Here is a 15,341-nt window from a genome sequence, read left to right as displayed (position 1 = left end):
TAGCATCTACGGGAACACCTTTCGTCAGAAATTCCTTCTGGGGGGGGGCTGAAAGAAACTTATTAGGTCTCGCAGGCACCGGTTCCACAGAATCAGGATGTTCCCACCCTTGAGAAACCAAATCAAGGAGTTCATCAAGGGCGGAGACGCCCAGGCGGCGGAGGGCTGGGCCCGGAAGGCCTTGAGGAAGACTGACTCCTCAGCTGAAGGGGTTTTGGCCTGCCAATCTCCTCTCTGTCTCAGAATCTCCAGGATATCTGAGAAAGAGATATCATCCGAAGATGATTTGGGGGACCCTTCCGCGTCATCGAGGTCAGTATCCGATGTAACAGACTCATCTTGGGAGTCCACGTGCTTCCTCTTGCACAATTTCTTCCGTGGGGGCTCGTCCGAAGCAGTTTCGGACGGACCCCCCGGAAGAAGGGAACCCCCGATGGGGGTATCCTCAGGCCCTGGGGCCCCGCTGCCGGGGGACTGCAACACAGCAGAAGCACCAGTCTCCAGGTCTAGGGACGGTGAGGTAGAAGCCTGCTGAGCCGGCAAGGGCATGGCCAGCGCGCTCCTCATGGCCTCAAAGGCCGGACCTCCAGACTCCATGGAGATCACTGGTCTAGAGGCCACGATGGCACTGGGAATTCCAGCAGCCGATGCTCCGAGGGGAAGACTAGGCACCGAGGCACCCAGCCCCAAAGTGTTCCCCTCGGGCCCGGCTGAGGAAGTCCCAGTACCAAACCCTGAACCCGAGGACAGGGTAGGAATCATAGTCGGTGCCGACAGACCTCGAAGGGGTCTCTGTTCCGACCGTATGGCTCCGCATTGCTCCACCATCACCGACTCCAACGGCTCCGAGGAGGTTGGAGGAGGAATCGAATGTTTCGGAGGGGGGATCGGCTCCGAAGCCAACTGGGCTGGAGCCGAGACCATTTGAGCAAAAACTGGAGACTGGAAAAGCCTCTGTATCACCCTATCCAGATCCGAATCAGACAGTTTCGATGATTTAGAGGAGGTAGACAGACGAGAAGACTTTCCTCTCGGCTCCGAGAGTGTAGGGGACTGGCTCCGAAAAGGCTCCAACACTGTCGGCGCCGGTTCCACCACAGCATGGACCACCATCGGCGCCGAAGGAGCTTTCTTCGGAGCCGAGGGGGAAGAGTCTGAGCTGCACACCTCCACCGGCTCCGAAACCATTGGAACCGATGGAGGTGATTCGCCTCTCGATACACCAACCTGCGGCTCCGAAACTAATGGAGCGGAGGAAAGAAGCATCGAGGCAGACCCTTCGACCCTCGGCCCCGAAGTCAGTGTAGCCGAGGAAGAAGAGGTCGACTTTTGCTTTTTAGCAGTCGGTTCCGACGGACTTGTCGGAGCCGACGATCTTTTCTTTTTAGAGGTAACAGGAGAATCTCAAGCCTCCTCAAAAGAGGGCTTAATAAGACCCTTCAAGATCAGTTTATTTTTGCGCTCTTGAAGAACCCTAGAGGAGAAAGCATGACATACACTACATGTCTCCTGTAGATGTTTAGGCCCCAAACAATACACGCATATCGAATGACTGTCTGTAATAGACATTTTGTAATTGCACCGAGTGCATTGTTTAAATCCTGACTTCTGCTCTTTGGACATATTGAACAGTATGAAAAGCAGTCTAATACGAAAAGGTTAGCGCCAACTGTAGAGCGCGAGAAACAAGGCACGAGCTCTTGAGAGGGAGATTTACCTCACAAGAGAACACAGTAAACACACACACAACACCACAAAAACAACGGGCAAAAGCCCTCTAATTTAAACGGGCTTTGCCCGAAGAAAAAATAATAATAACACAAACTCTCAAAAGTAGGGCAAAGGCCCTCTAACTTAAACGGGCCTTGCCCGACAGCGAAATAAAGTACCAGTAAATCACTTTACACACAAAAAAGTTATCAAACACACAATCAACAGAGAGTAGCTGTTAAAACAGCTGTTTTTATCAATATTCAGAGGAAAAACCCCAAGGTCAAAGACCAGTAAAAGGTAAAAGAAACCACTTAGCTCCAGCCAAGTCGAGACCACGTCCAGCTTGTAAAGCGGCAAACGAGATCTGGAGAAGCAAGTGTAGTGCATCCTGGGATAGGGAGTAGCCCAGCCAATAAGAGACTTCGTTCTAGTGAACTAGTTGGCCGAGTCGGAGCCGATGGATCGGCTCCGAGCCCATCAGTTATGAATGTAGGCGAGATAGGATCCCATTCCATCATACAGTTAAGGCTTACTGACAGCACTTCTAATTCAAAAGCAGAGCACAACACATGAATTTGGTTAAATGGTATTCATTTAATTAGTATTTGCCACAACAGGGCAAATGAAGCACGGCTATAGTAGGCAGCCTACTCAGTGTCACACAGTAACATATAACATAACCCAGGCTGTTCCAAGTTCTCCTACTTTTCATAAATCTTTTTTTTAAAGATAAATGTTCAGAAAACACACAATGAAGAACGCAGCCTCACCTCTGTCTCTTTTCTTCATCTTTTTGTTGCGTGTCCCTTGACGGAGGTATGACAAAATTTGGGTTAACTTGCTGATTACGATATCATTTGTGGTTAGAGTTGTCTGAGCCTAAAACGTCAAATGTGAAAAGAATCAATTGAATGTCATCACATCCATTTCCATTGGGTATATGAACGCAAATATAAGCACATAGTTAAGCATGTAATGGGTGTTCCACGACTGCACACACACTTATTTCATCACGTGACATAATTTAACAAAGACTAGAAGGCCTACGACAAAATTATAAAAACTACTTAATTGAAATAAGTTAAAAATTAAACTGCACAGAAGTTGATTTGCAATGGAAAGGATTTCTTCTATTCTGAGTCTACATAAATTGGGACAGACCTTATATGCATATTAGACACAAATTTGGACAAGGAGGAAATCACACCGTTTCAAGCAAATACCTAAAGGGAGGAGGAATCATTTTTTAAGCTCCTCCTGCAAAGATTCCACATGTTAGTGTTCTCTTCAAATTACATTTACCATTACCAAGTATAGTCTTTGGGGGCAAAACCACTGCCTTAAATTATTTACTGCTGTAACGTTTTTTTTTTTTTTTTTTTTTTTTTTATAGCAACTGCTAATGCTCAGCTTTGTAATCATTATTATTTAACATGAAATAAGAATGTGAAATCATGAACTATGCTATATTAGGACCTGTAACTATTAACTTTAGTACTACCGGGTATAATGTCATTTGATCACTTAGGTTAAATTTTGTGATTTTTAGTACAATTCAGTGGTACCTTTTCAATAATAGCTGGCCAAAACTGCTAACAAAACAAAGATATATCAAGAACTGCATGACATGTACACACGATGGAAGTGGGGTTAAGAAGAAGCAATCCTCCAGCTAAGTACATGTCCTAGATTATAAATACTTGGGTAGACTCCTGCTTCACTAAATCTTAGAATGGGCAACTGTCACATGCTCATTTGAATTTAACAGATCTGGAGTTCTTACCAAGAGGCAGCAGAACATTTTGATTTTTATCAAGACTTTACATTTATTAAAATAGTTCAACATTGCTTGCATAGTTTACATCACATGGAAACTACCAAACTGGTTCATAGTCACATATGGATTAATTTCTCACTGGGGAGGGTCTTGGCCAAAGATTCATCTCCCCCCACCACCACATACTGCCAAACACCAATACAATCTCCAGGTGCAAAAAGCAGGACTCCCAAATGCGAAGCATTCATGGTCTAAGTTCATAATGAGACTTCTACTGAACTACATCCTTTCTGGACTTTGTTACTAAGACACAGCATTTATTCACTACAGACCTGGAGTTTAATGGCAGCTTGTTTCCCACCTTTCCTGTAACCAGTCTAGTCCAGATACAGATTTGCTGTATCCAGGACTGTATCCAGGACTGCTTGCAAGCTTCTGAGCCCCCACAAGCATTTCTGTGTTGGAGGGAAGCCTTCTAGCTTATCAGTGGGAGTGATAAGCACTAGGTAGCCTATCTACCACAGGAGTGGTTTCTGTCCCAGAAATTTTAGTTCATTGGCAGTTTGGGCAATTTTTCCATCTCTTTCAACTTTCTGGTTTAAAAGCCTGCGTTTGCGCTCGTTTCCCACCTTTTCTGTAACTAGTCTAGTCCTGATACAGATTTGCTGTATCCAGGATGGTTTGCAAGCTTCTGAGCCCCCCCCCCCCCAAGCCTTTCTGTGTTGGAGGGAAGCCTGTTAGCTTATCAGTGGGAGTGATAAGCACTAAGTAGCCTATCTACCACAAGATCCAAGTACAGATTCTTAGTTTTAGCACTTGAATTTGCTTATTTGTGCTCAGCACTTGTTCAAAACTTGTTGTTAGCACTAAATAAACTACACATTACTACAGCACTCAACCTTCCTCTTTGTACTTACTTTCCTCACTTGCTTAGAGAAAAAACAGCTCTTATACTCACTTTCCTCACTTGTCTAGAGGAAAGTAGTTTTTTATTCAGGCATGTCCAAGGGTCAGCTCCCAGTGTTCTCTCCTGTCTATCTGATGAATCTGGGCATCTTGACGCAATGTAGCAATTGCCTCATGTACACAGACAATCCGCTCCTCCTACCACCCAACACCACAACCTGTGAGAGATGCACTTATCTAGCCAAACTGGAGGTAAAACTCTCTCCAACCAAGACTGAGTTTGAAAGTGAGTATAAGAGCTGTCTCATCTTTTGTGACGTCAGGTAGTCAGGGGTATAAAGCATGCAGCAGATGCCATTACATCAGTTTTTATTGCCCCAGATGTCAGGTGCCTCCCTTAATGGGAAGCCATTAAAAAAAAAATTATATATATATATATATATATATATATATATATATATATATATATATATATACACATACATACACAAATACACACACAAGGTTATACCTCCAACAAAAAAAAACAAATTCACCAAAAAGTATAGTAAAGGAGAATAGAGGTATAACCAAATGAAGTCAGGGGGCTGGAGGGAGGGTAACCAGGACTGCAACAGTGAATACACTCGAACATCTACAGTTATGGTAAGTGTATACAACTGTACACTTACCATAAATGTAGATGTTTGAGTGTACAGTTGTGTACACAAATGTACTATGTTCTTCGTGTTTCACTGTTGCAGTCATCACATTGGGTAGATTCCCAAAGCTAAGGATGGGAGGAGGAATTTAGATAGCATTAGGACCAGCTATAAGGCCCTGCAAGACTGCAGTGGCAAAGCCAGCTCTGGATTTAGAGAAAATTGGCAAATTGTAATGCTTGATGAAAGTATGTACAGAACTCCAGGTAGCAGCTTCTACGATGTCTCTGGTAGGAACACCTCTTAGAACGGCTGTAGAGGTAGATGCAGTCCTGGTTGAATGGGGTCTAATCCCCTGTGGGATAGGTTTTACATGTTGCTTATAGTAGAAATGAATGCAATAAACTATCCATTTAGAAATGGTTTGCTTTGAAACAGCCTTCCCCCTCTGCCCCTTCAGCAAATGCCACCAGCAGTTGTTAAGATTTCCTTTAATCCTGTCCAAGTAAAATCTAAGTTGTCTGTGCACATCTAGGGAGTGCAGTATCCGTTCCCCTTTGTTCTGTGGATTAGAAAGAAGGTTGGCAAATAAATGGACCGATTAAGAGTCGCACTGGATACCACCTTGGGCATGAAAGAGAGATTGGTCCTGAGGGACACCCTGTCCGCATGAAAGATGATGAAAGGCTCCACTGCCATAAGGGCCTGTAATTCAGATACCCTTCTTGTTGAAGTGATTGTTAAAAGGAAAACTGTTTTCCAAGAAAGGAATTTTAACTCTGCAGTTGCAGCTGGCTCAAAAGGAGGAAGAGTGAGTTTTCCCAATACAAAATTAAGGTCCCAGGCTTTAGATGGGGCTCTCCTGGGTGGTCTTAAGTTTTTGGCACCTCTGAGGAACTGCTTGAGCAGTGTGTGAGAAAAGAGGGGTGGTTCTGTGTTGTAATGAGCTGAAATGGCTGAGGTGTGAATTTTGATGGAGGAAAAGGAAAGGCCCTTGTGAAGCATCTCAGTTAAGTATTGAAGAATCTCCGGTAAATTGGGCGCTGCTGTGGCCATCCCTTGAGTTTGGTTCCAGGCACAGAATCTTTTCCATTTTTCAGCATAAGATTTTCTAGTACTAGGCCTCCTTGCCTCCAAAATGACATCCAACATTTGTTTACTGAGGGATGGTAACAGAGAGATTAGGTAATTAGCCAGGCTGCCAGGTTCAGGGTTTGAAGCTGGGGGTGCAGAATCTGGCTCTCCTGCTGAGACAGCAGGGTAGGGGTCTGAGTTAGGTGCCATGGGGCCAGCTGTGATGCACTGCGCAGGAGGGGGCAACAGTGTTGGCATGGCCAGTCTAGTGCAATCAGTATCATCCTTGATCTTTAGTAGTACTTTGGAGAGTAGAGGCAGAGGAGGAAAGGCATAAACTGATAGATTTTTCCAGCTGAAGGACAGAGCATCCACTTTCCAAGTTTGTTTGTGGGGAGTCCTTCTTCAGAAATTGTCCAATTGGTAGTTCTGGGGGAGGCAAACAGATCTATATCTGGGATCCCCAATTTGTTGATCAACATGTTGAAAATCTTAGGTTCCAGTTTCCACTCGTGTAGGTCCGTGAGATTTCTGCTTAGTTCGTCTGCCAGTGTATTTAGTTTTCCTGGCAGGAATTGAGCCTGTAGATGCACTCGGTAGCTCAAGGCTGTGTTCCACAGAGCCATGGCTAGTCTGCAGAGGAGGGTAAGAATGGGTACTCCCTGCTTGTTTATGTACCACATAACAGTGGTGTTGTCAGTCTTTACCATTAATGTCCTGGAAGAATGTGGTCCTTGAAGGCGAGCATTCTGTACAGCTAACATTTCTTTTTGATTGATTTGCAGGTGCATTTGACTTGGGTTCCATTTGCCCTGAATGCACTTCCCTGCCAGGTGAGCCCCCCATGCATATTCTGATGCATCTGTTAGGGTTTGGACGGCAGGGGGTAGAGTGAATGGTAGCCCCTTGTTTTGGTAGGCAAGGTATGATATCAATCATTGCTTCTAGATCATGAGAATGTTGACACCATAGGCTTTTTAGATACCGTTGTAGTTTCCTCATATGCAGTCTTGCATATTGAATTAGTAGAATGCACGAGGCCATGAACCCCAAGGCTTGTAGTGTTTGCCTTGCAGATGGCAGGGTTTTTGTGGCCACTAGTTTGAAGCTGTTTGTTTCTCTGGCGTGAGGAAAGCCATCTAGGAAGTTGTGTTCAAGCTTGCTCCCAGGAATATAATTTGTTGATTTGTTGAAAAGGTATCAGATGTGATTTCTTTTAATTTATGGTGTACCCCAGACAAGTTAACACCTTTTGTACAAATGCCAGATGATTCAGAAGTATGTCCCGGCTTTCTGCCTGAATTAGACAATCATCCAGGTATAGGTATATTTGAATATTTCTTTGCCTGCAAAATGCAATGACTGGAGCTAGGCACTTTGCTTATCTACTGCACCCAGGGTATTCACAAAGGGCATTGCAAGAACTGATAGTGCATGCAGCCTGCTTTGAAGCGTAGGTATTTTCTGCAAGATTCCCTGATTGAGATGTGCAGGTCGGCTTCCTCTAAATCCAGTGTTGCCAACCAGGCATCTTTGCCTATCATGGGAAGCAACTGATGAAGAGCTAGCATCTTGAATTTTGTAATCACCAAAAAGGTGTTTAGGATAGACAGGTCCAGGATAGGATGCCATGAGTTGTCTTTTCTGGGTACCAGGGAAAGTCTTGAGTAGAAACAGTGTCCCTTTTCCTCTTCTGACACATTCTGAACAGCCTTTAATCTTAAGAGAGATAAGATACTTGCTTTTGAGCCTCTGCCCACTGATTTGGGGGTAGATCTGGCCAACCGTTTGGGGTTATTAACGTGTGGAAGTGAAATCTGTATCATTGGGAAATTATGCTTAAAACCCATTTGTCCTGGGTAATGAGCTTCCAGTTTTTTGATTGCAGAGCAATCTTTCCCCCTAAAAGAGCAGTCAGTTGAGAAGTGCTTGGAAGTTTTAAAGTTAAGTCATTGAGACAGCTTACCATAGGGGGAGTCTTACTACTCCCTGATTTGGAAGTGGGAGCCCCCACTGCTTAGTCCTGTGTGTACCCTGGGACTGAAGTCTGGGTGTTCTGCTGGTTCTGGGTTTGAACTGAGAAGGCATGGAAGAGGCAGGAAAGGACCAATTTTTTGAGGGCCAATGGCTACTAAATCTAGGAGGCTGCACCTGTAAGAAATCTTTAACAGTTTGCATAGATTTAGCTTTTTCCTCCATCTTTATAAGAACAATTTCTGCTTTGTCGCCAAACAGGCGGTCCTGATTTAAGGGACCATCCAGCAATTTAGTTTTAACATGATTTGGCAAAGATTGCTCCTTAAGCCAAGCATGCCTTCTAAGTACAGACCCGGTGACAGCAGCCCTGCAAGATGCCTCTAGTGAATCAAAACCACACTGCAATGTATGTTTTCCAACCTGTTCAGCAGAATGTATTAAATCCTGTAAATACTTATTTTCAGCACAATCAGGAATCAACATCATTTTCTGTTTAAGCAATCCAATAATATGCTGCTGATACTTTAACAAAAGAAACTGGTAATTTAAGACCCTGATGGCCAAGGTTGCAGAGGTGTATACCTTATTACCCCATCTATCCAGGGCCCTGGAATCTTTATCAGAGGGGGTAGGATTTTTGGCAGTAGTAGCCTTAATGCCCTTGCGTCCCTGTGAAACGGTCTCAGGATCCGCAGTAGGATTTTTAAAAAGGAACTTGTAAGAATCAGGAACCCTGTAATATCTATCAGGTTTTCTGGGAGCAGGAGGTAGAGAGTCAGGGGCCAAGCTAGATTCCGAAAAGGCATCGTCAACAATGTCCAGCACAGGAGGAATAGCTAAAGGCCTGTGTTGGGGCAGGAGTAAGAAATCTCTAAGCCTCTTTTTAGAATTAGATTAATCCTGGCTTTCCCAGTGAAAATGCTCCCTAACAGTATGCAAGGTTTCACCAAAAGAAAAAATCCTCTGGGGAGAAGCAGAGGGAATAAAGTCCTCTGCATCAGAATCCTCATAGGTAGACAAGGGTAAATCCTGGTCATCAGTGGAGACAGAAATTTCAGAATCCTGGTCAGAAGTATCATAAGCAAATTCAGTCCTAGGTCTCTTAGAGGGGGAAGGTTGGCTTCCCCTGATTAAAGTAACAAGGCCTTCAGCCATTCTTATTTGTTTTTTAGGCATAGAGGCCTGACCATGCGGTCTTGGCGTCAGTTTCCTAGGCATGGTTCGAGTTTTAGGTCTAGAAGAAGAAGATGGCATTGGTTTAATACGCAAGTCAGTAGGCCTAAATACACATTCAGGTGGGGGTGCCCGCACAGCGGCTCCGGACCCATCAAAGGTAGAGACATCCACAGGTTCCACAGCTGAAGCATCTTGCGGCATACCGGACTCCAAATGGGTCTCAGTAGAGGCCTGCGAATCTGAAGTAGCGGTTATGAGGGGCTGCGAAAGTGCCTCAGTGAGTGCCGGCGAACTGGCGACTAGCTTAGGAGAAGCGTCGTTGGCAGCTTTGGACCTAGGAGTCCTGTCTCTGTCTTTATCTTTGCTTTTTTTTTGGAATGTCAGTAGTCGGGTGGGTTACTGAAGATATATCCGGATAATTGAACTGAGTACCAAAATATTTAGAAGCGAAACTGTACTGACGACGAATAGTTTGTGGTTTAAATAAGGCACAAAACCAACAGCGAGGTACGTCGTGGTCAGGGCCTAGGCAAGGAATACAGTACGAATAACAATCTTTATGAGGTATTTGCTTACCACAAGAAATACAATTATTGACTTTTACTGACATCGGTTTAGTGCAAGAAAAAGTTTCCCCAACAGGGTACTTAGCTTTAGTTGAAGACTTCAGTTCTGAAACTCGAAAACGGAAATTTCAGGAGTCGGCCAACCGGCACTTTCAAACTGCTTCTGCTTTGGGCACTGCATGGCAAGAAAGACCGATGTAATGGTGTCAGCTGCATGCTTTATACCCCTGGCTACCTGACCGACGCAGGAACCAAGACTTTGATAATCAGGCTGACTGAGGGCTACTGCAAACAGATAACCCAAAATGTGATGACTGCAAAGTACAGTTGTGTACACCTACCATAAATGTAGATGTTCGAGTGTCTTCACTGTTGCAGTCATAACTGTAGGGTGCTCCTGCCGGCAGGCAGCCCGAGGTCGGCCAGAATCCCAAAGTCTGGGTCCGGCGTCGGCTGTACAAGCCAGTACCCTGACGTCAATACGCTCTGGTACATAGCCCTCAGCCGACGCCATCTTCTCCAGCCTTTCTTGCCCTAGATGTCAGAATTTCCCAAAAATCATAAATGAATCCAACAAGGAAACACAAATACACCACAAAAGAGAGAAAAAGAGGGGTTAGGACGGAGGGAAACACCGACTGCAACAGTGAAGACACTCGAACATCTACATTTATGGTAGGTGTACACAACTGTACTATGTTCATCGTGTTTCACTGTTGCAGTCATAACTGTAGGGTGGAATCCCAAAGCAGTGAAAAAAGGGAGGAGGTCTAGACAGAAGAAGGGGCAGCAACAAGACCCTGCAAAACAGCAGAGGCAAAGCCTGCCCTGGTCTTAGAATACAAAGGGAGATTATAGTGCTTGGAAAAAGTATGCACAGAACTCCAAGTGGCAGCTTCCAAGATATCCTTGGTAGGAACTCCCCTGAGAAAAGCTGTAGAAGTAGCAGCTGCTCTAGTAGAATGACTTCTCACTGTACCTGGAAACTGTTGCCCATGATGAGTGTAACAAAATCTTATTCCATAAGAAATCCATTTGGAAATAGTTTGTTTGGAAATAGCCTTTCCAAGAGAACTGGAGGCAAAAGAAACAAACAATTGGTCAGATTTTCTGAACTCTTTAGTCTTGTCCAAATAAAATCGTAACTGTCTGTGCACGTCCAAGGAATGCAAAATCCTTTCCCCTTTATTCTGAGGATTAGGAAAGAAGGTAGGAAGGTGAATTGTTTGATTTAAAGCCACTTTCAAAATCACCTTAGGCATGAAAGTAGGATTGGTCCTCAAGGATACTCTGTCCTGGTGGAAAATAAGGTATGGTTCCACAGCCATGAGAGCTTGCAACTCTGAGACCCTTCTGGCAGAAGTCAAAGCTAACAAAAGAACTGTCTTCCAAGATAAAAACTTAATATCTGAAGATGCAGCAGGCTCAAAAGGAGGCAAAGTAAGTTTTTCCAAAACATAATTAAGATCCCAAGCAGGAATAGGAGGGGTCCTGGGAGGCCTTAAATTCTTAGCCCCTCTCAAGAATTGTCTCACCAAAGGATGAGAAAAACAGGGGGATCAGTATTGAAATGAGCAGAAATAGCAGAAGCATGAATCTTAATGGAAGAAAAGGAAAGTCCATTAGACAAAAGATCCAAAAGGTAAAGCAAAATAGAAGAGAGATCAGGTACCAGAGGGTCCAAGCCTCGGTCCTGCATCCAAATGCAAAATCTCTTCCATTTAGAGGCATAGGATTTCCTAGTGCTAGGGCGTCTAGCTTCCAAAAGAACATCCAAAACTTGTTTGGGAAGACTAGAAGAAATCAAATTCCTTTGAAGAGCCAAGCTGCCAGGCAAAGGGTCTTGAGATTGGAATGTAGCAACTGACCCTGATGCTGGGACAGAAGAGAAGGGTTCAGAGGGAGAATCCAAGGAGGCTCCAAGAACAGGTGCTTTAAAGTTGGATACCAAAACTGTCGAGGCCAATTTGGAGCAATCAAGATGAGGAACTTGGGCTTGTCCTGTTTTATCTTTAGTAATACCGAGGAAGTAGAGGAAGAGGACGGAAGGCATATCCCGAAAGGTTTCTCCAGCTGAAGGACAGGGCATCCACTTTCCAAGCTGCTTTGTGGAATGACCTGGTGCAAAAGTGAGGCAGCTGATGATTGAGATGGGATGCAAACAGATATATCTGGGGGCATCCCCAAACTGCAGTAATCCTGTCGAATAAGTTGGTGTCTAGCATCCATTCGTGAGGATCCAAAATGTTCCTGCTCAGGCTGTCTGCTAAGAGATTCTGTTCTCCTGGTATGAATTGGGCCTGGAGATGTAGATTCAGATTTAGAGCTATGTCCCATAAAGCCATAGCTAGTCTGCAAAGGGGGTACGAATGAGAACCCCCCTGCTTGTTTATGTACCACATGACTGTGGTGTTGTCTGTGTAAATCAAAAGAGGCCCTGGATGCAAAAGGTTCTTGAAGGCTAGAAGAGCATTTTGAACTGCCAACATTTCCTTCAGATTGATGTGCCAGTGAAGATGATCCTTTGTCCAGGTTCCCTGCTGGCAATTGCCCAGAAAATGTGCTCCCCAAGCATAATCCAAGGCATCCGTGGTTATGATTTGAGAAGGTTGAGGAAGACGGAAAGGCTTTCCTTCGTTTAAAGCACACACCCTGGACCACCAAAGGAACTCCTTCTGGAGGCAGGGGATCAGAGGAATCAAGAGTGTCCAGATCGTGGTAATGCTGCGACCATACACTTTTCAGATACCATTGAAGCTTTCTCATATTGAGCCTTGCATTTGGAATCAACAGAATGCAGGAAGCCATGTAGCCCAGTGCCTGCAGGAATTTCCTTGCAGTGAGCTGAGGTAGAGTTGCCAAAGTCTTGAAAATTGAAGCCAGCTGTATTTGTTTTTCTGTAGTGAGGAAGGCCCTTTGTAAGGTTGTATTTAAGAGGGCTCCCAGAAATACCATTTGTTGAGAAGGGATCAAATGTGACTTTTTTGTGTTCACTGAAAATCCCAGTAGGAGGAGAAGACGTTGAACAAAATCCAGATGTTGAAGTAAAAGATCCTTGCTGTCTGCCTGAATAAGGCAGTCGTCCAAATAGGGGTAAATCTGAATCCCCTGGAGTCTGCAATAAGCCACAACTGGTGCCAGGCACTTGGTAAAGACTCTGGGCGCAGTAGATAAAGCAAAGGGCAGTACAGAGAATTGAAAGTGTCTCGATCCTGCCTTGAACCTGAGGAATTTCCTGCGTTCCTGTCTGATGGGAATGTGTAAATAAGCTTCCTTTAGGTCCAATGTCACCATCCAGGCGTCCTGAGAGAGCATTGGAATCAGCTGCTGCAGAGTAAGCATCTTGAATTTTGGAATTTCCAAAAAGGTGTTTAACACAGAAAGGTCCAGAATAGGTCTCCACGAGCTTTGTTTTCTTGGAACCAGAAACAGTCTCGAATAAAAACCTTTTCCCATCTCTGAGAGTGGAACAGGCTCTATGGCTCTCATGGCCAGAAGAGCATCCACTTGATTTAAGGCCTCTGACTATTAATGTTTTGGCAGATCTGGCCAACCGAAAGCCCTTGGCAAGGTATGAAAGTGGAATTTGTAGCCTTTTAAAATCACGTCCAATACCCATTTGTCCTGGGTAATATGAGTCCAATTTCTGTAAAAAAGAGAAAGTTTTCCTCCGAGAGGGGCACCCAGGTAAAGAGGTCCTGTAGCCCAACCGAGAGAGTCATTGAGTTTGCTTTCTTTGAGATTGGGATCTGTCTTCTCCCCTTCTAGGTGAAGAAGCAGTCCATTGCCTCGATCTGTAGGAGGCCCGAGCTTGGCCACGACCTCTGGAGCGTCTATATCTTCCCCTTTGAGGCCTGTCAGACGTGGGAAAGGACCAATTCTTGGAGGGCCAATTCCTGGAAAATCTAGGAGGCTGAACTTGCAAGAAATCTTTCACAGTCTGCATAGATTTTGCCTTTTCTTCCATCTTTTTAATAACCTCCTCAGCCTTAGATCCAAAAAGAACATCATGCTGAACAGGGGCATCTAATAATTTAGCCTTAACCTGTTCAGGTAAACTTTGCTCACGAAGCCAAGCATGTCTCCTGATAACAGTACCAGAGGCTGCGGCCCTGCAAGAAGCATCCAAAGCATCAAAACCACAATGCAAGCTATGTTTGTTCAGTTGTTCAGTTGCATGCAATACATCCTGTAGTTCCTTATCTTCTGCACATGCAGGAAGGGAAGCAAGCTTTTGCTTTAAAACAGACAAAAGAAATTGCTGATACTTAAACATATGAAACTGGCAATTTAAAGCCCTAACAGAAAGGGTAGCAGAAGTATATACCTTTTTGCCCCACCTGTCTAAAGCACGAGAATCCTTCTCCGAGGGAATAGGATTCTTAGAAGTAGCAACTTTAGCAGCCTTAGAACCCTGAGATATAGTTTCAGGATCTGCAGAAGGATTCTTAAATAAGAACAAATGAGACTCAGGAACACTATAAAACCTATCAGGCTTAGAGGGAGCAGGAGGCATGGAATCAGGATTCAAATTAGCCTCGGAAAAAGCATCATCCACAATGTCAAGAACAGGAGGGATAGCCAAAGGCCTATGTTGAGGAAGAAGAAGAAATTCTCTAAGCCTCTTCTTGGAAGCAGAATAATCCTGACCTTCCCAATGAAAATGTTCTCTCATCTCATGTAAGGTTTCCCCAAAAGAAAAATCTTCAGGCGGAGAGGCAGAGGGCAAGGAGTCCTCAGCATCCGAATCCTCATAAGGAGGAAAAGAATATTCCTGATCAGAGGAAGAGACAGAAGATATAGAAGCCTGGTCAGAGGAATCCATAGGAACATCCTGTCGAGGCCTTTTCTCGGGTGAGAACCCCTAATCATTGTAAGCAAATCTTCAGCCATCCTTAACAATTGCTTCTGTGTCCTGGGAGTAGATTCAGAAGAAGCTTGAGCAGGAGCTTTAGACTTAACAAGAGTCTTTGTCTTTGAAATAGTGATGTGAGTAGGCCTGAATACCCCCTCAGAAGCCGGTACCTGCACAGCGGTTCCGGACCCATCCGAGGGAGCGACGTCCGAAGGTCCTGCAGCAGATAAAATAGAAGGCCTTGATGGCTCCCCATGGGAGTCCGTATCGGCCATCGGTTCAGAAGTGGCGGACGACAGGGGCTGCAAAAGCGCCTCACTGACGACAGCTGAACCGGACTCCGGCTCCAGCTGCAACGAGTCCTGTTTGGACCTCGGAGGCCTGTCCTTGTCTTTGCGCTTCTTTTGAATTCCGGTAGTGTCCGACGACATTCTATAATTGAAGCGTCTGCCAAAGTAATTCAGAGCCCAGTCGTACCTGCGTTTGATAGTACGAGAATTAAACCTGGCACAGAACCGACAACAAGAAACGTCGTGGTCAGGGCCTAAGCAAGGTAGACAGTAAGAGTGGAAATCTTTATGAGGTATTTGTTTTCCACACGTAATACAATTATTAACTTTTTCTGACATCGGAGGAACAAGAAAAAGATTCCCCAA

General features: G+C 44.7%; 1 protein-coding gene across 1 annotated transcript in view; it reads right to left on the bottom strand.

Annotated features, from left to right (window-relative positions):
- Nucleotides 1–15,341, bottom strand: part of IK (IK cytokine) — a 776,265-nt gene that overhangs the window by 461,174 nt on the left and 299,750 nt on the right. Inside the window, exon 10 of the mRNA XM_044069023.1 lies at nucleotides 2,484–2,592. Coding sequence (XP_043924958.1) covers nucleotides 2,484–2,592 — 109 coding nt within the window. The remainder of the gene's footprint in view (nucleotides 1–2,483; nucleotides 2,593–15,341) is intronic.

The sequence above is a fragment of the Protopterus annectens genome, chromosome 4.part0, assembly GCF_019279795.1.
Source record: "Protopterus annectens isolate FY-2018-M chromosome 4.part0, PAN1.0, whole genome shotgun sequence".
Taxonomy (NCBI): domain Eukaryota; kingdom Metazoa; phylum Chordata; order Ceratodontiformes; family Protopteridae; genus Protopterus; species Protopterus annectens.
This window is presented reverse-complemented; position numbering and strand designations above follow the sequence as displayed.